At 40.9% G+C, this 25,355-nt stretch overlaps 1 protein-coding gene across 1 annotated transcript; it reads left to right on the top strand.

Annotated features, from left to right (window-relative positions):
- Positions 1–22,288: 22,288 nt before the first annotated feature.
- LOC116410475 lies at positions 22,289–24,561 on the top strand. Its single transcript, XM_031901212.1, has one exon. It carries the CDS (start codon positions 22,520–22,522, stop codon positions 24,533–24,535), a length of 2,016 nt encoding a protein of 671 aa, XP_031757072.1. The 5' UTR covers positions 22,289–22,519; the 3' UTR covers positions 24,536–24,561.
- Positions 24,562–25,355: the final 794 nt, after the last annotated feature.

Here is a 25,355-nt window from a genome sequence, read left to right as displayed (position 1 = left end):
CAAGAGTAAATACTACTTCTTGCAGGAACCTGATTGATTGCTAACTTCAAGCTCAATTATGTAATTGACTGCAGCTTATCCCCGGCCGCTATTGTAAACATTCTGAAGATCATTATCATTCTCCTTGTAAGGATGTTTCTTTTTAAACTGTTTCATTGCTAAATTCGCAGCATCGAGCTTGTTTTGCAGAGGTTTCTGGTTTTAATTGAAACATAAAATGCATCATGTACTTGGATAAAGGAAATACTAAGGTACATTTAGCAAAGTGGAGCAGAATGGGAAAAAGCATTGAGGTAGGAGAATATTATTAAAGACAACAGGCATGGCAACTGTTTGGGGGGGTTGGTGGGGCACTGACTAATGCATATGTAGGAGGGTAAAGGTTTTGCCTACTTTTCATTTAATCAATCCCCCCAAGGTTAATCTAGCCAAGGGCTTGTTGGGTGGGGGAAGTAGTTTCCCTTTTCCAGGTTAGAGTTCCCTGGCAGTACTGTTTTTGGCCAGGGGTATCAGGTGTCCCTAGAACAGGGGTGGGCAAACTACGGCCCGCTGACCTTTTTAATCTGGCCTGCTGACTCTGGCCCCCTTAAAAGAATTACGGGCCCTGATTGGTTGCACGTGATGTCAGCACACACGGGGCGCAACCATATAAAATGATGCAGTGGGGAGCTGGGGGATGGAAGCAGTCGGAGGATGGAGGGGGCCGCAGGTCGCTAGGGGGGAGATGGAGGATGCTGGGAAGGATGCTGGGGGGAGCTGGGGAATGGAGCTGGAGGATGTTGGGGGGGAGCTGGAGGATGCTGGGGCGGAGCTGGAGGATGCTGGGGGGGAGCTGGAGGATGTTGGGGAGGATGCTGGGGTGGGGAGCTGCAGGATGCTGGGGAGTGGAGCTGGAGGATGCTGTGGGGGATCTAGCCTAATCCGGCCCGGTCCATCTGTAAGTCAATGTGGCCCCTGAGTCAAAAAGTTTGCCCACCCCTGCCCTAGAAGGTGTCTTTAAAAGGGGAATCATCATGTGGTTTAGTCTCTTTGGATGGGGTTGATTGGGGGGTGCTGAAGTGCCTAAGGTGGAGGTAGGGTTTAGTAGAAGAAGCTTCAGTAATAGTGCACTCTAGGAGTGAGAGTTAGGCTAATGGTAGTTAGTAGAGCAGTCTGAGGAGGTAAGGGAGGCCTCAGTAAGGAAGAAGACTCCTAAGTTAAGGGATAAACCTTAGTGTAATTGGGGGTGAGGGACCCATGATCTAGAGCAGGTTTGTCTCCCTATAATATACTCTTGCCACCTGGCCTCCATCATGAGATCTACTTTAATAAAAATAGCGCAACTTCTATCATTTAGAAAAAGTATCACTCTTGATGTTTAATACCTAATACATGTAATTAATACACATTGGAATATATAAATGCAGTGGCAAATTCACATTTAATACCCACATAACATTATACAGCAGGATGGCTGCAGTCAAAAGCTCTGGTGTGTTGTGGGAAAAAATGGCAGAATGGTTTCCAGCCTTGTGGTCTACCTTGCAATCTACCTCTTGGGCATCCCAGACATAGGGCTAACTTACCTTGTACTGTGGGTCTGATACACTTGCATAAGGATACCAGTAATGGAAGGAATCTGCACCACCATGCTTCAATTTTTCATTTTTATAAAGGTAGGTAGACAGCTATGGTAGAAATTGGTAGGGTAGGGTCAATCTAAATTTAAATTCTATTCCAATTCAGACAATCAGAATTTTCCAGTAAAACAGCCTTGGTTCAGGTCTGGAGCAAGGTTGGAAATCCTATGGAGTTTCTATTTTTGAACAGAAATCCAGGCACGACATATAAAAAGAACCATCGTAGAAAAAAAAAAATCAATCAATTCCAATCAAAACCAGGAAATGTGAGTGAGATGTGGAACTCATCATGTTTTCCGGCATCGATTATCCCTAACCCATGGCTGAGAAAGTAATAAATAGGACCCTTGGTGTCCTTCCCAGGATTCCTTCTTCTTCATGCGATAAGGATATGGCTTTGACATCTATAAGGCAAAGGCAATAACAGATTAAACACCATGATGGGCCTCCTAAGAGGTTTCTCTTCAAGTCCTCGGTGGGTTGCTGCTTTAAAAAATAACATTAGTATATTATAATTATAATTACAAGCACTTTGAGCTTTCTCCATGGCTTATATCAACTGTGTGAGACTTTACTTATAGGGTTACTCATCTTCCCACTAGTAGCGGATAATTGACACAGTCAATTAAATCTTATTTTTAGCTTTCCCCTGACTTGTATGGCACCGGAAAATGACACGCAAATTACATCATATGGAGAATGTCTTTAATTAGAGCGCTAGTAGTGATTAGCTTCATTTATTGGTACGGTTCGTCTTTTAGTGCACAATATGAGATTATTCTAAAAGAGAGAATTAGCTGGTGTGTTAAGGCCAACTATACCGTCATTTGTTAAACCGTATTTGTCTCGTGGAAATGCTAAAAGCTGTATCTGTATTTTTTTCATCTTGTTTTATTGTCTCTGGTTTCTACATACATTGTAATGGCCGTAGCTTGCAGTGTTAGTTTTACTTTAGCTGGCATTGGCTCAGGTTGGCTGCCTACATTCTTTCTCCCATAGGCGCACAGTTGTGTTATCATTTATCTACAAATAGCCACCAAGGGGATCTGGTATATGTGGCATACATCCAAATGTAGAAACTTCCAAAAAGTACTAGGTCAGTATTAAAAATTACAAGACCAAATCACTGTAATGGAAACTGTAAGGATATTTTGTAGCTGTCCTATGTTTTTAGAAATCATATTGTAATATAGTAACATAGAATGTGAGGTTGAAAAAAGACACATGTCCATCACGTTCAACCATAATGCCTATATATAACCTGCCTAACTGCTAGTTGATCCAGAGGAAGGCAAAAACCCCATCTGAAGCCTCTCTAATTTGACGCAGAGGGAAAAAAAATCCTTCCTGACTCCAAGATGGCAATCGGACCAGTCCCTGGGGCAACTTGTACTAAGATCTATCTCCCATTCAGCTCCTTCTTAAAGCTATATAATGTATCAGCCAGCACGACTGGTTCAGGGAAGGAATTCCACAACTTCACATCTCTCACTGTAACAAACCCTTTCCATACCCTTTACCAGCTTACTTGCCCTTCTCTGGACCCTCTCTAACTCAATAATGTCCCGTTTGAGCACTGGAGACTAAAACTGAACAGAATATTCTAGATGGGGGAACCTCCTTTCTTCTAAACGGAGTGGGTGCCCTCGTGTCCATTGGAAGGACCTACTGGTAAATAAAACATTAGAAAGGTTATTATATGATCCCCTTATATATTTATACATAGTTATCATGTCCCCCCTTAAGCGCCTCTTCTCCAGTGTAAACAGACCCAACTTGGCCAGTCTTTCCCCATAACTGAGACTTTCCATACCCTTTACCAGCTTAGTTGCCCTTCTCTGGACCCTCTCTAACTCAATAATATCCCATTTTGAGCACCTGAGACCAGAACTGAACAGCATATTCTAGATATTCTAGCACATTCTCTCTAACTCAATAATGTCCCATTTGAGCAATGGAGACCAAAACTGAATGGCATATTCTAGATGGGGCCTTACCAGTGCACCAATCAACCATTATGGACAAAAAATCATTGTAATTTCAAGAGAGAGAGGGGAGGGAGTAAATCCAAAAAACCCTCCTTTTGCATTGTATTTAGAAATGTAAATATTGTAATGACAGACAGAGCAGGTTGGCAATTGAAGTACCACTAATTTGGCCCATATAAAGAGAAATTGGCACATTGGCTTTTTACCTATAGTTCAGTAAGATAATAGTAGCTTTACATATTTGTCAGTCTCCTAGACAGTGTCATTTATAACAGACAGTTTCCAGGAACAAGGACGACACACAATGTAACTTTATACAGTACATAAACCGTTTCTCCATTAAATAAGGTTTGGGCTGTAAGGCGGCCAGACGGCTATTGACAATGGAAGCCATATTTAATAATGTCCCATTTGTTTGTGATTAACAACGTTTATCACTCATTTTTCCAGGTTTCAGAGGGCCAAATGATTGCTTAAGGTTGCACATTTGTATGTCCTGTTGTCCAAGGGGTCTCTCCTTTTTTTAACTCAGGGTGCAGTTGGGGGAGGGGGTCATAGTAGGCTGCATCTACATTTAGTAAGAGCGACTGACTTGTGACTTGAACCATAAACACCTGTTCTGCTTGAAGTCTAATGGGAAAATGGAATAAAAGTTGCAAAGTTTGCACCTGCTCTAGTTACCAGTTGCAACCAAAAAGCAAGAAGCATTTAATGGTTCGCAATTTGAGAGCAAACACCTGATTGGTTGAAACAAGCTTCTACATTGCTACTTTTATTATATTATTTCATAAGATATCTCCTTAGAAGTGTCTTTAACCTGCTTCACATGAGTCCATACTGCTGGAAATGATACTGAACAGAAGACAAAAGACAAAATCAGGCAAATGCTATAGCCAGGGTTAGCCAGTAAGGCATTGCCATGGTGACTGAATAATGGTATAATGCCAATGATAGAGGGCGCTTATGGGTTAAAATGTTTACACACCGGTTAGGAAAGTTATTGAAATAACCTAACAACCATTTAGAAGTTAGTTAGTCTGTATGTAGTTAACAGATATTAAGGAGTGTCCCAATTGCAAATTCTGGTAGACACTTCAAAATGTTGGTCAAACCAAAATGATCTAGAACACAAGCAGAAAGAAGGGCGGGTTCCCCTAGTGTAATGTGTTTAAGGAATTTATTCCACAAAATAAGTTGCACTTAACAAGACTGAAGTCAAAATTTGCTCATCAATGAAGAGCGTCTATGTTTCCCAACGAGTTTCATCATCACATTGAACTCCTCATTGGCGGGCAAAACCTTAATTGAATCACGGCCTCCATTTTCAGATCCAGTGCCTGTTCATCTGCCTGTATCTGTTCATCAATACAATAATACAACAGAAAATCGTTATCCCCATGCACACCCTTAAACTAAGCTCAGCTGATGAATTCTTTCAGCTCACATGGGAAGCTGATGGACTATACCTAACCGCTTGGAAGTCTAATCCATACGAATGTACATAATGTAGTCATCATAGGCCGGCATAATGTTATATGCTACACTCTCCTGACATGTGTTCATTGTTGTAGTTGTGGCGGCTCCTCAGTACAAACTCAGCGTCGTTTGACAATAAACCTTCCCAGTACAAATGCCGTTACTATTGAACTCTTGGGCAAAAATAGATAAAAGCCACAAGATCAATGTTTTTACATCCAGTTTTGAGAATATTCACTATAGGAGCTGAGATTACACCAGGTTATATCTATAGCTAAAGGGCATTTAGACACTCTTACAACTACTCTGTAACTGGCTTTATCTCCCTTTAATCCTTTTTATTTTTGCTGCTCGGGAGCTTTCGCTTCATTCAAAAAAGATTGCGTGGAACTGGGGCCCTAAACCTAAGGTTTTCCTAAAACCGCAGAAATCCCAGTGTTAATTGACTGTGTTTGCTAAAAGCTCTGTGGTGTTTGTAGGGGCCCATACGGTTAATAGCCCCCCTACACTTTCTAATTTCCTAGTTTCTGGGCAGTAGCCCATGTATCGTGTTTATCTTATTAGCACATTTCTATTACTGGCCCTTAGGCTTATGACCACTTCCTGCCACACTTTAATATAATGTTTGGTTAGGGGTGGATCTTTCCCTTTGGCCTTCAGTTGCTAACCCAGCTGGATGTGTTCAAGTGAGCAACAAGGCCCAGTAAGTATTGCAGTAAGTGTTCTTCCCTAGAGGGACAACCTCTCTAGTGAAGTTGGGGAGCAGGGCCCCCGTGAATGAGGCTTTAGTCACTGACAGGTTAATTATTGTTATAGCACTTTCTAGAAAAGTGAATCAGATAGATCTAGGTAGTAAGAGCAACCTGTGCTCCAACAAGGATTGATAGCAGGGAGTAGCTCTCCCCTAGGCTCTGCTTATCTAAGTGAAGGGACCACAGTACTGACAAGGAATTCAGGCCTAGTTTCTCCCCTGATCCATGTCTGTTGTATGGGATCCGAACCACATGAGGCAATGAAACCCTAGAAGGTGCCTAGAAGGTACCCTAGAAGTACCTTGCTGCACTTGTTTTGGACAATAAACCAATTTTGTTTGAGTTGCTGCAAGAACCTTTTGGTGTCCTTTATACATTATTTTAGCACACAGCATCAGTGAGTTGTAGTTGCACTACATCTCCCCTTCACTCTTTCCACATAGCAAAGGCCCATACTGGTGTGTTAGAGTCTAATGTAACCGGTGCTCTATCTAAAATCTAGCTGGTCAGGCCTTTTCTAGCCAAGACAGGGTTCCATGTTTAACTATCTTTGGTCTGTTGTAGTGATGAGCGAATCTGTCCTGTTTCGTTTCGCCATAAACTTGGCGAAAGGGCAAGATTTACAAAATGGAGAAAAAATTGTGAAACGCAATTGTTGCCTGCGTCTTTTTTGTCGCCCACATCTTTTTTGTCACCGGCGTCTTTTTTGGTCGCCAAGGGTTTTTTTTTACACGACCACGCCCTCTTTGAAGTGACCCTGCCCAATTTTATGCGACTGCACCCAATTTTACGTGGCCGCACCCAATTGGACGCGCGACAAAAAAAACTTACGTGCGCCAAATTTTATCCATGCTGAAACGCAATTGGCACCCACATCTTACGCAAAACAATTCGAAATGCGGAAATTCACTACGAATCCATACCTGGCGAAAAAATTCGCTCATCGCTAGTCTGTTGTATAAACAAAGCCTCATCCAGTCTATTGGGTTCAACTGAACGTTAAATACTACAAATTCATTAACAGGTACAGCAGTCATTTAATTCCCACACAAATATCATTCTTTTTAGAAATTAAACATCATTTCTGGAAACCATGATATCTTAAAAAAATATCTTTATGTTCTCTCTGTGGGGCTCTGTGGCCCAAGGCTCCAATATATATTTTATCTAAATCTACACCAAGAACAAAGGGCCTGAAACTCCACGGGCATTCATGCAGCAAATGAGATATCTGCAGACAACAGAGCCTATAAGTAAACGCAAATGCAATTAAAACGAGTACAATTTTACAAATAATTGATATGTTAATTCAAAATAAAAAAAAATATAGAAATGAAATAAAATTTTTGTGGGTTTTTTTTTTTTGTACTAGAGATGCTCCGGATAATCCTGGATAGATGCAGAACAGCCCCAGCCTATCTGCTCTGACATATTTGCTGTACTTGAGCAACGTTAGGCGGCTTTGGTTCTAAATGAAATGTTTTTTAGATCCAGTAACACTGACAGGCATCGAGCTGAGCGTTAGCGCAACAATCACTTAACGTCATTGTCAGTAGTATGTGTACACAGATAATTGTGTACTTTCCCAACAGAGGACAAGACAGGTGTCATAGCCCATAACGTATGTATATAGGCTCAGCTTTCTGTCTGGCTGAGATGTGCTCCTACATTTGCCGGTGACACTGTTATCAAAATAAAATGTCTCTATCTGTTTCCGCAGATATAACGGGATACGAGAACGCATTTACATGAGCCGTTCATTCAAGCTCCTGGCAGGACTGGATTGAATTAGCATTTATTCCTAGTCCCCAGCACCAGAGCAGGCCCCATACGGAAAATAAAAGCTGGAGAAAGTACAAAAATGCAACAATGGTGGGGTAATTTTGATACTTTGGGGCTGATTCATCAAAGTACGAGTTCGAATCGCGAAATGGGTGAAATTCGGATTAGATACGATAATTTCTGATGATCGCAAATATCACGAAAATGCTTACGAAAAAATCGTATTAGTCACAATAATTTTGTATCCGAACGAACGTAAACAGTGGGAAAACCTTTCTGATAGGGCTCAATGGCACTCTGCAGCTCCAACCCGGCCCAAGGAAAGTCTCCCATAGGGCTCAATGGCACTCTGCAGCTCCAACCCGGCCCAAGGAAAGTCTCCCATAGGGCTCAATGGCACTCTGCAGCTCCAACCCGGCCCAAGGAAAGTCTCCCATAGGGCTCAATGGCACTCTGCAGCTCCAACCCGGCCCAAGGAAAGTCTCCCATAGGGCTCAATGGCACTCTGCAGCTCCAACCTGACCCAAGGAAAGTCTCCCATAGGGCTCAATGGCACTCTGCAGCTCCAACCCGGCCCAAGAAAAGCCTCCCATAGGGCTCAATGGCACTCTGCAGATCCAACCTGACCCAAGGAAAGCCTCCCATAGGGCTCAATGGCACTCTGCAGCTCCAACCCGGCCCAAGGAAAGCCTCCCATAGGGCTCAATGGCACTCTGCAGCAACAATCTGGCACAAGGAAAGTCTCCCATAGGGCTCAATGGCACTCTGCAGCTCCAACCTGCCCCAAGGAAAGTCTCCCATAGGGCTCAATGGCACTCTGCAGCTCCAACCCGGCCCAAGGAAAGTCTCCCATAGGGCTCAATGGCACTCTGCAGCTCCAACCCGGCCCAAGGAAAGTCTCCCATAGGGCTCAATGGCACTCTGCAGCTCCAACCCGGCCCAAGGAAAGTCTCCCATAGGGCTCAATGGCACTCTGCAGCTCCAACCCGGCCCAAGGAAAGACTCCCATAGGGCTCAATGGCACTCTGCAGCTCCAACCTGCCCCAAGGAAAGTCTCCCATAGGGCTCAATGGCACTCTGCAGCTCCAACCCGGCCCAAGGAAAGTCTCCCATAGGGCTCAATGGCACTCTGCAGCTCCAACCCGGCCCAAGGAAAGTCTCCCATAGGGCTCAATGGCACTCTGCAGCTCCAACCCGGCCCAAGGAAAGTCTCCCATAGGGCTCAATGGCACTCTGCAGCTCCAACCCGGCCCAAGGAAAGTCTCCCATAGGGCTCAATGGCACTCTGCAGCTCCAACCCGGCCCAAGGAAAGTCTCCCATAGGGCTCAATGGCACTCTGCAGCTCCAACCCGGCCCAAGGAAAGTCTCCCATAGGGCTCAATGGCACTCTGCAGCTCCAACCCGGCCCAAGGAAAGCCTCCCATAGGGCTCAATGGCACTCTGCAGCTCCAACCCGGCCCAAGGAAAGTCTCCCATAGGGCTCAATGGCACTCTGCAGCTCCAACCCGGCCCAAGGAAAGTCTCCCATAGGGCTCAATGGCACTCTGCAGCTCCAACCCGGCCCAAGGAAAGTCTCCCATAGGGCTCAATGGCACTCTGCAGCTCCAACCCGGCCCAAGGAAAGTCTCCCATAGGGCTCAATGGCACTCTGCAGCTCCAACCCGGCCCAAGGAAAGTCTCCCATAGGGCTCAATGGCACTCTGCAGCTCCAACCCGGCCCAAGGAAAGCCTCCCTTAGGGCTCAATGGCACTCTGCAGCTCCAACCCGGCCCAAGGAAAGTCTCCCATAGGGCTCAATGGCACTCTGCAGCTCCAACCCGGCCCAAGGAAAGTCTCCCATAGGGCTCAATGGCACTCTGCAGCTCCAACCCGGCCCAAGGAAAGTCTCCCATAGGGCTCAATGGCACTCTGCAGCTGCAACCCGGCCCAAGGGAAGTCACCATACCGAAGCTTGAATGAATCCGAAACTTTCCTACTCGTTGCAACAAATATGTTCTTGTCGCACAAATTGTTGCAAAGTACTAAAAAGTTGCGGAAATTAACAAAAAAATTGCAGAAAATACGCACAGTTCTAAAACTTATGAATTTTTAGCATTCATACGTAATGAATAGGCCCCTAGGTGTGTGCAACTTGAAGCCATAATGAAGTGGTTGAATTTCAGCTTTCTTACTTCACCCAGATGCCCCTCTCTTTTCTAAGAATGGCAGTATACAGGGGGATCTGCACACTGGGTCTGGGTGCTAAATGAGCATAAACAAATCCGACAATCAGAGACAATTATTAACCCCATGGGGCAAATATTTGGGTGATGTGGATGCAGACCCCTTAATTGAGGGCTACATCATCTTAGCTTCATGCTGGGACAACAGACTGTTCACTTGTACAGCCAGGTTAAAGGGGAACTCCACCCAAACACTTATACTTTTTGAAAAGTAATTTCAAGCAACTTTGCAATATATATCAAATAAAAAATATGCAGCCTTTTCATGATTTTTAATGTAATAATATGGTTTGGAACAGTTCCCTAAGCCCCGCCCCCTGTTCCCCTGCTGATTGGCTGACTACTTTATGACTCAAATAAACTGTAACAGTAGTCGCCTGTCCTCAGCCTTCAGCCTGCCTCCTCCCAATCCCACAATTCCCTGCTGCACACGTGATGTCAATACGGAAAGGAACATCACAGTGCAATGCATTGTGGGTTATATAGTGCCTGCATGCTGTCTGTAAGCTGTGGAGAAGTTGTTACAATTTGTAACATCAGTGTTTTAGTCCCTCCTCCCCTGCCGGGATTTCAAATGATGCAGAAAGAGAAGAGCTGTTTTGCAGCTGGATTTCAGCATATAAAAATGGTATTTATTCCTACTTTTTGAAGGCACAGATTACAGGGATAGGGATATTAGGGGTTTCTGTGTTGTGTGAGGCTCTTTCAAAAGAATGAATATTAAGTGACCTATTAAAGAATCTCGCCAAACTGGAATATATATATCAGTAAATATTGCCCTTTTACATCTTTTCCCTTGAGCCGCCATTTAGTGATGGGCTGTGTGCCCCCTCAGAGATCAGCTGACAGGAAGTGATGCAGCTCTAACTGTAACAGGAAGTAGTGTGGGAGCAAAAGGCAGAACTCTGCCCATTCATTGGCTGATGTGACCTTACACGTATGTGCCCTTGATTTGTTTCTGGGCACAATGAATCCTATGATCCCAGGGGGCGGCCCTTAATACTTAAAATGGCAATTTTCTATTTAGGATTAGCCAATACTGCTAAAGAAAAGATTTATTTATATGAAATGGTTTATTTGGATGAAGTAGGGTTTTATATATGAGCTGTTGGGTGCGCTATATTAGGGAAGGATAGAATGGCAAACAATATCTCACTAACTGTGCTGTATTGCTCCACAGGCTGCATCCTAGAGAATCAACCTGGATGTTTTGGGTTAATAGGATTTTGCACATAAATCATACGGCACCGTAAGGAGGGATATCTCTATACCCTTAACTCTTAATCGGGTATTAGAGCTAATAGGAACTAGTGACAGAGTCGCTTCCTTTCGGCATTACAAGCTTCCTCCAACTAACCACTCAGTGTCACGTTCATTTATAACTTCACTTTAGCCCTCAATATTGTTTAGTGTTGCGGAAACCCTGGCTTCATGCAGAATGGTGGCGTCCTTGCTAATGGAACTTATATGGAGGAGGCAAATAAAAACGCTTCCCTGTATCATGCACTGTTGTCATTAGCGAAGCTTATTGTATCTCTGGAACGTGGCCAATTAGTGGCCTGTCTGGCAGGAGTTCAACATGGGATCATTAGTTCTATCATTAGTTCTATATTCTATATGTCCCGAGAAACATGGAATCCTTAGTTCTACTGTATATTCTATATGTACTGTTTTATTATTACAGAGAAAAGGGAATCATTTAACCATTAAATAAACCCAATAGGGCTGTTCTGCCCCCAATAAGGGGTAATTATATCTTAGTTGGGATCAAGTACAGGTACTGTTTTATTATTACAGAGAAAAAGGAATCATTTAACCATTAAATAAACCCAATAGGGCTGTTCTGCCCCCAATAAGGGGTAATTATATCTTAGTTGGGATCAAGTACAGGTACTGTTTTATTATTACAGAGAAAAGGGAATCATTTAACCATTAAATAAACCCAATAGGACTGTTCTGCCCCCAATAAGGGGTAATTATATCTTAGTTGGGATCAAGTACAGGTACTGTTTTATTATTACAGAGAAAAGGGAATCATTTAACCATTAAATAAACCCAATAGGACTGTTCTGCCCCCAATAAGGGGTAATTATATCTTAGTTGGGATCAAGTACAGGTACTGTTTTATTATTACAGAGAAAAGGGAATCATTTAACCATGAAATAAACCCAATAGGGCTGTTCTGCCCCCAATAAGGGGTAATTATATCTTAGTTGGGATCAAGTACAGGTACTGTTTTATTATTACAGAGAAAAGGGAATCATTTAACCATTAAATAAACCCAATAGGGCTGTTCTGCCCCAATAAGGGGTAATTATATCTTAGTTGGGATCAAGTACAGGTACTGTTTTATTATTACAGAGAAAAGGGAATCATTTAACCATTAAATAAACCCAATAGGGCTGTTCTGCCCCCAATAAGGGGTAATTATATCTTAGTTGGGATCAAGTACAGGTACTGTTTTATTATTACAGAGAAAAGGGAATCATTTAACCATTAAATAAACCCAATAGGGCTGTTCTGCCCCCAATAAGGGGTAATTATATCTTAGTTGGGATCAAGTACAGGTACTGTTTTATTATTACAGAGAAAAAGGAAATACTTTTTAAAAATGTAATTGTTTTAATAAAATGGAGTCTATGAGAGACGGCCTTTCCATAATCCGGAACTTCTGGATAATGGGTTTCCGGATCCCATACCTGTATCACATTCATTGATTCATTGGTATCGATGATAATAGACTTCAATGATAATAAATAAAAACAACAACAAACATGGCTGTACATCTATACCCCACGTAGGGGGGGGGGCTGGGCAATAATGCACACTTTTGTTTGTAGATCAGAAATCATTAAGCTGTGAAACAATTTGTGCAGCCGTCGTGGTCTAATTACAAATGGCAGAGACAGCTGTGGGGTAAGCAATGCAATTATGGCCATAAGACAGTGTAACCCCATTGGCTGACTGGGATGACCCATTTTATTGCATGTGAAACATGGAGTTATTAACAATTTATGTCAGTCCCTACATTAATTAGGCTAATGAATTAATTTGGGTTGATTAAATCAGGCCCAGGCATACCCTACATTTCTAAGTAATAGTTTATGCTTTTAAAGAGAGCTTTAAAGTGTATTTACCTGCATTTATAGTACAGTATGTTGGGGCACACCTTGCCTCCATTGCTGGAACCAAGTAAATCAGATGGTAGTGCCGTTAGGGACACTGTACACCGGAAATGATGTTTTTTACACACAGATGCTATAAGAAACAAGTGCACTGCAACTTAAAGGGAAACTATACCCCCAGAATGAATACGTAACCAACAGACAGTTTTAATTATGTTAAGTGACCTATTAAAGAATCTCCCCAAACTGGAATATATATATCAGTAAATATTGCCCTTTTACATCCTTTCCCTTGAGCCGCCATTTAGTGATGGGCCGTGTCCTCCCTCAGAGATCAGCTGACAGGAAGTGATGCAGCTCTAACTGTAACAGGAAGTAGTGTGGGAGCAAAAGGCAGAACTCTGCCCATTCATTGGCTGATGGGGCCTAGGATGTATGTGTGCCTTGGCTTGTTTGTGTGCACTGTGAATCCTATGATCCCAGGGGGCGGCCCTTAGTACTTAAAATGGCAGTTTTCTATTTAGGATTACCCAATGGCACATACTACTAAAAAAGTATATTTTTATGAAAATGGTTTATTTAGATAAAGCAGGGTTTTACATATGAGCTGTTTATGCAATATATTTGTATAGAGACCGACATTGTTTGGGGGTATAGTTTTCCTTTAGGCTCATTTTACCCAAATGCACACAAATTATGGTTGAACGTGATGGACGTATGTCTTTTTTCAACCCAGCTTACTATGTTACTATGTAAGGGATAGTGAGTAAAATCCCTTTAGAGCACACTGTGAGATCCTAACAGGATTTTCTAATTTTCACTCACACAACAACCCTTTTGTGGATAGAAAAGGCCGCAGCGCATTTATTTGCAACAGTATAACATTTGCCATTATTCCACATAACCCGACTTAACAATAACATAGTAATGTAATTAAATAACATATCTTAATCTCTTGATAACACAATAACAATAAGCCGCTAAAGGCTGCTTTGTGGAAGCTGTACCTGCCCCCACTGCAATTATTTCCTTGAGGTTAAAACCCACTTTCTCTAACCCCCACTGACCTATGGCTGTAATCCCTGCCTGCCTCTCCTTTGTCTATTAAATCCTTGGCTGCGACTATGGTCTTGTACCTCCCATCTCCCTTTCAACCCTCTTTTTTCTTCTCAAATCAGGGAGGGAGGGTGGGAGCTTGTTCTCTCAAAATGGCCACTTTCCCCTATGCTCCTCCCCGCTTGTCTCCTTCTTTCTTCACTCCAGCCAATCCCCTTCAGGACTACATTACCCATACTCCCCTTCACCAAACACTTTCCCTGGGCCTTTTTCCTGTCCTTGTCATGGCCCCGTACCCTCAGCTCCTGCCTCGTTCTATTCTGGGGCCCCTTTATTTACATCACAGGCCAGTATTTAGGAAGGTGGGGAATAGCAGGTACAATAAGGCAGGACTGCACCACCAGAAGGGTAACTTTAGGACACAATGGAGACAATAAGAAAGTATAACTTTGTATATGTATTGCCTGATCTGCAACCTCACTTATTGTTAAAGGAGAAGGAAAGGCTAATAAAGAGTTAATCTCAAGCTGCAGGCATACCTTCAGTTCTCTCAATAGTGCCCTTAAGTCTCCCCGTATTTCACCTGTTCAGATGATCAGAAGCCAAACAGGAAGAAAAAACACTGAGCTGTGTAAAGAAAGTTCCCATAATGCCTCACTCCTGCACCAAGACCCAGACCCCTGTACATGAACAGTTAGTAAGACTAAAAGGAAGCTTCCTGCTGATTGGCTCAGATCCACATTCCTAAGGGGGGAGTGAGTTCTTAGCATTCTTGAGGGAGGGGGGAGCAGGAGAGGGGAGAGAGCAGAGAACTGCATGCCTCTGGCAGGGGAAAACAGACACAACAAATCTTTTGATAGAGAACTCATTGCAGTGTTTCTGTGAGTGCTTATGGCTGTATTACATAGACCTTTCTGATAAAGCTTACTTAGTTTTTACCTTTCCTTCTCCTTTAAAGGGGACCTGTCACCCTAAGAGATCATTCCAAATTCTTTTCTATTGTGTAAGCTGGGCAAAATAAACCTTACTTACACTATATAAATAATATAAATCCGGTTTCCTTCAGTCTCCAAATTCACAATATCAGCAAGCAGGCAATTGACATTTTGGGGCACAATTTGCCCAAAATCTTATGTGCCAAAATAGGGGGCCTGATGCCCATGCACAGGGTACACAATGAGGGGAATGTGAGGAGTGCAGGGACATCAAGAAAGTGCAAAAGGAAAGTGAAAGTAATCACAAGCCCCACATCTATGGCAAAGGGGGTGCCGAAAATGCACCCCTAGCTAAATACCAAAAAGCCATAGATTGAAAAGTAGTACTTTATATAAATAAATGGATTAAATGCATTATAACCCCAGTACCCATTAAAGAGCTCTGAGCAACCCATGCACAGCTGCTTTTTATATAGAAAGGGAGTGTTTAAAGGGATGTTTGGAGGCTGAACCTACATTTAGGCAATACCTTAGATATCAGATATATCTGTGCTTTTTTTTTTTATCCCATAAACAACAAATGTAAACGTTGGTAGAAACTAAAATCATTACAGAAGGGAAAGTGTTTAACACAAGTCATTATTCCTGCTTGGCTGCCCTCTGCTGGAATTTCTGAATTATTAACTGTAACAACTGCAACAAAGAAGATGAAGATCAAAGCCTAAATCTGGTTGGTGCTGACAGTGAAAGGGAATAATATCTTCCGAGCCGGGCGCGGGGAATGGACTCATAAAGGGAAAAGTAAAAAGTAATTAACTTTGAAAGAGGGTAGCGGCACTCTCATTTTAATTAATGCATGGAAATTGGGAAACTCTCTTTAGGAATTGGGAGCGCTCTCGATGGATTCGACGGTGAAAATAAACAAGCACAGTTTTCACGAGATCAATTAAGATTCCGAAATGCAAACGGTATTTTCACAGCTATTGCTGATATAGGTAAGGCAGGGATCCCCAACCTTTTATGACCACATTAAAAGTGTTGGGGAGCAACACAAGCATTAATAAAGAAATAAGAGCTTTAATTGGCTATTTGGTAGCCCCTATGGGGACTGGCAGCCTGCAGAAGGCTCTGTTTGGCTTTACACTGGGTTTTTATGCCTCCAAAACTTGCCCCCTTACCGGAAATGCAAAAATGGGCACCTACTTGGGGGCCACTGGGAGCAACACCCAAGGGGTTGGGGAGCAACATGTTACCCCTGAGCCACTGGTTGGGGATCACTGAGGTAAGGTATTGCTGACATTGGTGAGCTTTTAAACTGGATTTTTGCTGCAAGATGTTTTCTTGGAAAAAAAGTTATTTGGTCTACCTGAAAGCATACAGCAAAAATGTCCTATGCAATAAATACCCTGAAAGGTTTTTTTGTTGTTTTTTTTTTAGTCCCTGGAGAATGTTGAAGTAAATAGCATTAATAGCATTGTGGAGTTTTTATTTTTGATCTATAGAACTTTATTAGCCTTTACAGCAGCTGCCTGACACTGAGCACCTCTACAGGGGATTTAGTCCTAGTCCTATTCTGCATTATTCCTATGGAGATTGCTATTAATAAAACAAGTTTAATTAATCATTAATAATGTTAATAATGTTATTAATAATCAATATTCCAGTCTGGCACTCATACTATATACCCTCACCATTCGATTAAAGCTTTAAATACACAGTGTGTACCTGTCTCCTTTAAAACTACCAGCTGATATTTTGTGACTATCCCCAACGTGTTTAGACCCATACTGGGTCTTCATCAGGGAATAGAAAATAAAAAAAGGGGCAGCCCCTTTTTTTGAATTTCTACCCCCTGATGAAGACCCAATATGGGTCAAAACGCGTTGGGCTTATGCACTTTTTTGTTATGTAACTATTTGTGTATTTAATAAACTTTTTACTTTTATTTTTGGAGTGTGCGGATACTTTGTGTCTTCATTTATTTCATTTGTATACCTATGGAGTAACTAAATGGGTTGACTCCTGTGTTCCAGCAACTCTCTTTTTCTTAGGTTGGGTATGCGCTCTTATATCTTGCAATATATAGATATTTTGTGACTCAACAGAATATATAAAATGTAAATCAGTTTATATAGGTTACTAGCAGATATGACAGCCATCTTCTGCAGTAACATGTTTGCTGGAAGCAGTAGGCAAGTTCTGTCTCAAGATATTGGTGCTAAACTGGCTATACACAACAATATGCTCTCATTCAGTCCCCAATGTGTGGTTATTTAGTCAGTCAAGTTGGCTTTTCAAAGTACAGGTATGGGATCCCTTATCTGGAAACTCGTTATCCAGAAAGTTCCAAATTATGGAAAGCCTTTCTCCCATAGACTCCATTATAAGCAAATAATTCTAATTTTTAAAAAATGATTTCCCTTTTCTCTGTAATAATAAAACAGTACCTGTACTTGATCCCAACTAAGATATAATTACCCCTTATTGGGGCAGAACAGCCCTATTGGGTTTATTTCATGGTTAAATGATTCCCTTTTCTCTGTAATAATAAAACAGTACCTGTACTTGATCCCAACTAAGATATAATTACCCCTTATTTGGGCAGAACAGTCCTATTGGGTTTATTTAATGGTTAAATGATTCCCTTTTCTCTGTAATAATAAAACAGTACCTGTACTTGATCCCAACTAAGATATAATTACCCCTTATTGGGGGCAGAACAGCCCTATTGGGTTTATTTAATGGTTAAATGATTCCCCTTTCTCTGTAATAATAAAACAGTACCTGTACTTGATCCCAACTTAGATATAATCAATCCTTATTGGAGCCAAAACAACCCGATTGGGTTTAATTACTGTTTAAATAATTCTTCGGAATTACAGAAAGACCCGTTATCCAGAAAACCCCAGGTCCCGAGCATTCTGGATAATGGGTCCTTTCTGAAGAGCCATAGTTCATAGTTCCATAGTTCTGAAGAGCCATTTATTACATATTATAATTATCGTTATTCTTAATTTATATTTACAAAGCATATACTGTACATCACTCATATCAGTCCCTGTATCAGTGGAGCTTGCAATGTGTTTTTACACAAAGTATGGTCAGTTTTATCAGGAGCCATATATGTACATGTATATTTTTGGAATGAGGTAGAAATCCTAGAGAAAAAAAACATGTTCTAGCTAAATACTATGGGACAGAATTACTACCTGCACAACCAATATCTAAGTGGAAACCAAATACAGGTATAGGACCCATTATCCAGAATGCTCGGGACCAAGGGTATTCCAGATAAGGGGTCTTTCCGTAATTTGGATCTCAATACCTTAAGTCTACTAAAAAATAAATAAAACATTAATTAAACCCAATAGGATTGTTTTGCATCCAATAAGGATTAATTATATCTTAGTTGGGATCAAGTACAGGTACTGTTTTATTATTACAGAGAAAAGGGAATCATTTAACCATGAAATAAACCCAATAGGGCTGTTCTGCCCCCAATAAGGGGTAATTATATCTTAGTTGGGATCAAGTACAGGTACTGTTTTATTATTACAGAGAAAAGGGAATCATTTACCATGAAATAAACCCAATAGGGCTGTTCTGCCCCCAATAAGGGGTAATTATATCTTAGTTGGGATCAAGTACAGGTACTGTTTTATTATTACAGAGAAAAGGGAATCATTTAACCATTAAATAAACCCAATAGGGCTGTTCTGCCCCCAATAAGGAGTAATTATATCTTAGTTGGGATCAAGTACAGGTACTGTTTTATTATTACAGAGAAAAGGGAATCATTTACCATGAAATAAACCCAATAGGGCTGTTCTGCCCCCAATAAGGGGTAATTATATCTTAGTTGGAATCAATTACAAGGTTCTGTTTTATTTCTACATAGAAAAAGGAAATCAGTTTTAAAATTCTGAATTATTTGATTAAAATGGAGTCTATGGGAGACGGGCATTCCGTAATTTCGGAGCTTTCTGGATAACGGGTTTCCGGATAAGGGGTCCGATACCTGTACATATCTGGCAAGTTTTAAGTTCCATCAGACATGGACCCCTTTAGGCTATTGATGTGGTTCCCTCCCAGCAGGTCTGTATTGGCTCCTGTTATTATATGGTATTTTGATGGGGGGCAGACAATCTAGCAGCTTGATTTGGCCAATATAAATTGCCTATTATTTAATGTGATGCTTTGATTTAAAAAAATAACAGTAAGACTGTAAGTTACAGTAGCCTGCAGATCCCTAGCATCTTATAGACCCTCTACAGAAGGAACATCTGGACAATGCATCACAAAGATATATTGTGCGTGTCTCTCTGCATACAAATGATATGTCCTGTGACCCACATGTCACTAGAAAGACTGTAAAATCTGTCAAGTGCGTCTTCCCTTGTAAATATATTTAACTCTTTCAAGCATCCCATTTTACTGACTTAGGAAAAGAGCAATTTTCAGCAGTCAGATGATGGCGATATAAATTTGTCGGATCTTCTGAGATGCTCTTGTTCCAGTGAAATTAAAAAATAATATGGTATATATATATATATATGGTTATTTCATATAAAAGTAAATAATGATACTAATTACTTTATCTCTTGGGGAGAAGTTGATGAGTCTGAGCTGATTAATTAACAAGAGAGCAACATTCTCACTTGGAAAACAACTCATTTGCAAATCTTAGTATTGAAGTTGTTTTGTATTAAGGAACCTTAATTAGTTGTTTACTGTTTAGTCAGTTTCCATGACAAAGCAGTCTTTGGCTAATGAGAGAGACAAGAAATGCTGTTAAGAGGCTGTTAAGATGGTACATGCCAAATGAACACCTTATTGAGTTGCTAATAAGGGACATAAGTAAAGTTTGTCTCACACCGGGGTGAACAAGTGCCCCCCGATCATGAGCGTGATGCTTCCCAGCAATTATGTGAAAAGGAAAATCACAAATACATATACTGTATATACTCGAGTATAAGCCTAGTGTTTCAGCACCCAAAATGTGCTGAAAAAGTCACCCTCGGTTTATACTCGAGTCGGGTGCCATGGGCCCCTCCAGACTAGCACCCTCTCTCCTTTATGTGCAAATTAGGCCTCCCACAACCAGACCCTCCAGTGCCCTGGCCTAGGCTCCCACTAGCAATACTTATTTCCCCTTACATCACCTCCGGGACTGGGTCTGCTGCCAGTTTGCCAATGTGCAATGAGCGTGGGGTAGTACTCATATTGTTTTTGTTGACCCTCTTCTCCGCTTACAGAGCTAGTTTACTGTTTTTCTTTGAAATAAATATTGAAATACATATACCCCACTGATGCCTCAATTAATGTAATTTTATTGGTATTTATTTTGATTATTAAAACTTAGCAGTAGCTGCTGCATTTCCCACCCTAGGCTTATACTTGAGTCAATGCGTTTTTCCAGTTTTCTTAGGTAAAATTAGGTACCTCGGCTTATATTCGGATCGGCTTATACTCGAGTATATACGGTAGATGTGCGAATGTCCAGAATGCCCATAGGGAATGAGCCAGGAACTGGGGACAGGGCCATGACAGTGCTAGGAAGGGGGAAACCGGAGGAGTGTGTTAGGAATTATGGGGGTTGTAGTTTGTTGGGTTGACTTTTAGGAAGGTAGAGACACCAGGGTCTGAAGGAGGAAGGAAGTAAAGGAGACATTGTCTTTCACCTTGAACAGCTCCCCCCAGAGCAAAGGGGTAGTGGAGAAGGGAGTGGTACTAGTATGGAGTTACTGTGAGAGGGGCTTCTCTTGGGGGGACCGGTGATAGGGGCATGAAGTGTAGGGCGTAATGGGTTAGGCCTGAGATCAAAGTGATGGAAGGGACCTGGTGGAAGGGGCATCAGGTATGAAGGAATGCCACGCTTATAGGAGGGACAGCTGGGGGGCCCCTCACTCGTGGTTAGAATGGTTTGCAGCCTTTAGCGGCTACCGGAGGCTAAATCTCACCCACTGGGTATTTAAAGCAAAAGTGTCGGATTTTCAGATAAGATAATTATTAATTACAAGAATATTCTGATTTGTTAATGATAACGTGATGATGTTACTTAATAGAATATATATTCATGAATGATATTATGCTTTTTGATGAATCATATAGGAATAAATAATGAATGTTATTTTGTTTAGTTGATCAGAAACGTATGTGTTGAAAAAGGAGGTTTGTATCGGATTACTAGCCCAGATGTATAACCTTTGTGTTAAAGCAAATATCAAAGGTTATATAATCCTTGGTGTCTAGGTGAACAAGATGAGAACACCTTGAAGGATCTTACAAACTCTCCACAATATAGAGCACACCTGTTGAGAGGGTAATAATTAATCAAGGACAGACCAATGACATATATTGTATGTGTACTAAGGTATTAAGTAGTTACACAGCATTGTTCTAGTGTGGAGCAATGTCAACAATAGTGTGTAACATCGAATTAAGGAAGGTCAAAAGTTATTTTATATTTTCTGAATATTTTCAGACCACAATATTGAGGAAACAGTGACATCCACAGATAGTGGAGGACATTACGGGTCCAAAGGTCACTGTAATAAATATTTAAATCAACTGGTGATAGTTTAACTTAAAGACTGCCCTTTGATGCCAGTTGGCTAGTTGATAAATCCCTGAGGTGGAGTTTTAGATAGAGATGAGGGATAAGTTAGGAGACAAGAGGACTAGAGAAAAAAAGAAAGGACTAAGAAATAAGAGAAAAAAGAAAAAAAGGACTAAGAGCTAAAGATCCGAGAAAACCTGAAAAAGAAAAAGGAGAATCTAAGGGGATCTAAAAACTGGAAGAGGAAGGAGAAACTATTCTCAACTATAAGAAAACTCTACTCTGGTAAATATACATTTTATTATACTTTTTCTCGATTAAGTTGTATGCTTGGATATTTATTATTCCTATGTATATTATAGTCTTACCCTAAACATTGACTTTCCCAGAGTTGCAAACTGGGAATAATCTGTTTAATTTGGGTCCATTTTATTTTTCATTAGTATAGATTTATGATATCCAAGTTAACAATCTAATGGAGAAATAAGAAAATTTAAGGATAGAATTCCTTAAGACCTCAAAATCAATTATTTACCCTTCCTTTGATTCAACATATTTAATTACCTTGTTATTAAGTATTGAAAGTGAACGTACATATATAATCTTGTGGATGCTTGCCATTTATTGAAGAATGTCTATTGGTCAATGTTCATTTTGATTAATTATTAGATAGATATCAGGGAGTGTTAAGTAATAATTTCATTTTTGTAATATTCATATTTAAATAAATGAATTATTTTATTAAATAATTGTCATGATTTCTCACCTTTGTACCAATTGATTGGGAAAGCTCGATATCGAATTCAGAGTTGGGCATATATTATTTAAGACTCCTCCTGTTACTAATAAGGAGCCTTGAATTCTTTTAGATATACGCAGAATTAGCCCGACATATATTTGGAGGCACTGCTGAGATCGAGATTATTTTCTCATATTGGTACAAATAGTGAAAAACCATTCCAATACTTCTGTCAAGCTAATTATTTTGTTTATTAATTGAGACCATGAGTGTTGCAAGCAGTGAGAATGGGAATACCCCAGAGCAAATGATCCACAGAATTGTTGAATTCATATATACACGGGTAAAATTTGATATAGGGATGGATGTTTGGATTAATGATTTGAAGAGAAATGCTAGAGCAGACCTTAATGATATCTGGGCAACAGACGGCCTGGTTGAACGCTATTTAACATGTATGAACTTAGCCTCTAACAGTTCAGACAAAGAAAAAAAATTAATATGTGCCATACCTCCTGTTTTATATGCATTAATGGAGGTAGATACCCTATCAAAAGCTAGAAAAGAAAATGTAGAAAAATTGAGGTCTCAGTTACATGAGATAGAATCAGATATCCAACATATGAAATCTGATAAAAACCAACTAGAGATAGATATCTCAAACAAGGAAGCTTTTATTAGGGATTTAGAAACTGATGCTGAACGTAGTCGCATAGCATACTGTAAGCTCAGAAAGGATTTCGAAGAATTACGGCAACAGTACATTAAAAGTCAACAGTCAGGTGTATATGGTGTGGAGAGATCTCCTGATCCTCCAATAATCACTCCCCAATATAAAAATTGGGCACCATATATTTCTAGAGCCAAACCAATTGATAATGTTGATTCAGAGGCACAAGATGTTTTGGGCCGGTTGGCTGAAGCTTGCCAAGCTGTGACCACCTTAATAGGTAATCACAGAACAAGGGTTCTTAGAGATTCTTCCTCAGACACGTCCCCAGAGAGGAATGTGAGGAATGTGCGAAATCAAACACCTATGTCAAATGTATCCCATAGAAGTAGTGTTTCCAATACTGATGCAAGTGAAGTTGAGAGTGATGAGAGAGTATGGGGATCCGGTCCTTTCCCAAACAGGGGGAAGAATACCCATAAGAGGGGTTCAAAAGGGAAAAATCCCCAATCTCCAAAAGAAAAACAAAATTCTGCCAGCATAATTAAATTTTTAAATACTACTATACCAAAATTTTCTAAGAAAGGTTCTTCCCAAATTGCAAACCACTTAGAACTATATGAATCTACTATGGATTCATTAAAATTATCTGAGGCAGACAAAATCAGGTTTCTTCCATGGGCCTTTGATGACAGATACCGTCATTACTTTTCCTCCTTTAAAGAGAGAGGAATCACCAAATGGCAGTCAGTCCTACATGAAATTAAATCAGAATTTGGGCCCTATCGAACTACCACTGCCGCAAAGAGAGAAATTTATAAACTCACATGTAGATCTAATCAAAGCCCTCGAGAATTTCTCTCTGTACTTAAAAATGCCTATGGTTTAGCTTACAGAAACCCCGATTGGGAATCTGTGGAATTTAAACAAGTATTCTATGAGGCCTTACCAACCCAAATCAAATTAAGTCTAGCTCATGATTTGGATTTTGAAAACCCTCTAGAAAGACTGGTAACATCAGCAACTTTGCTGTTTAACATTAGTGAGGGCCAAAACTTAAATGATGGGAAATTTAAAAAATTCCCAGAGCACAATGTTGATGAGTCCGGGGTAAAACCTCATTTAAATTTTGAGTCCCAGCCAAAGAAAATACCTTCAGCCACTGGGCCTAATCAACAAAACCAAAAACAACTAAATACCAGAAAAACTAAACCTCAAATTGCCAAGGGGTCAGAAGGAAATAGTTCAGGTTCTGGAAGCCAAGGTTACCGTCCTCGTTTCAACCAAGGGTACCATGGATACCGAGGTAACCAAAGATATGGGGGTTACCAAGGATACTGGGATCCCCAGGGATACAGACGTTGGAACAATAGGCCCAGGCAGCAATGGAGAAAAGGGCAGGAATCACCAGATTCACCCAGGGGTAAATCACCCACAGGGAACCAAAATGGTCCACAGAATCAAAACCCAGGTAGACCTAGCAGATTTGATCAGCTTGCAGATCAGGTTTCCAAGTTAACTGACATTGTAAGTAAATTATCTCAAGTTTCTGCAGGAAAACAACCTGAAGTTTTTTTAGAGGAAAAAGCGGGGCCAAGCTCCGCCAAATAAAGGAAGCAGAACCAAATTGCTATATGGAAATGGACAGGAAAGAATTAAATACAGTCATTGATCATGTTTTACATTGCCCCGACCCTGAATTCAGGGCCGGGAAGGGAAAATCTAATATTTCATCTGTTTTACAGCCTAATAAGGACAATTCTTATAATCCGGTGTTATTTGAACCAGTGTGTGAAGTACCTTCGGTTCAGTCTGTTCCATTAATAGAGTCCATAGGAACACAAATGCCCTGCAGACAGAACAAGGAGGAGCAATCTCCAAATATCCTGACGCTGCAGAGAGATCACTTTTTAAATCAACAGATGATAAAACACTCCAATTTCCTCTGTAATCTCTTACAGTTAGATGGCCGGTATTTTATAGATATTTGTCTCCAGGATGGATGTGTCGGACCAATCCAAGGTTTACTGGATACCGGATCTCAGGTCACTATTTTGTCTTTCAGCTATTTCCAACAGATCTTAGAGTCCTCAAAGAATAAACCGAGATTGACGGTATTTGATGGATCTCTGGTAAGTGTAGGTGGTGATAGTCTACAAGTGAAAGGCAAGTCCTGGCTGACATATAAGATTGGTAAAAAGACCATTAGACATCCAACATTGATTGTAGATCTTCCATATGATCGGCTGATCATTGGAATTGATCTGCTCAAAAGGTTAAGATCCATAATTGACTTTATTAATGAAGCAATATGGACTCAGGTAAAAACCCCAATCTCTTTTGAACGTTCCCACAATGCAAAACCGCAAAATAGTTGCCATATGATTGAAGAAAGACCTAATTCTGTCGAAATCCATTTCCGGAACAGTCA

This window comes from Xenopus tropicalis, chromosome 4 (genome assembly GCF_000004195.4).
Source record: "Xenopus tropicalis strain Nigerian chromosome 4, UCB_Xtro_10.0, whole genome shotgun sequence".
NCBI classification, from domain to species: domain Eukaryota; kingdom Metazoa; phylum Chordata; class Amphibia; order Anura; family Pipidae; genus Xenopus; species Xenopus tropicalis.
The sequence above is the reverse complement of the archived record's forward strand: the minus strand, read 5'-3'. Positions and strand labels throughout refer to the sequence as shown.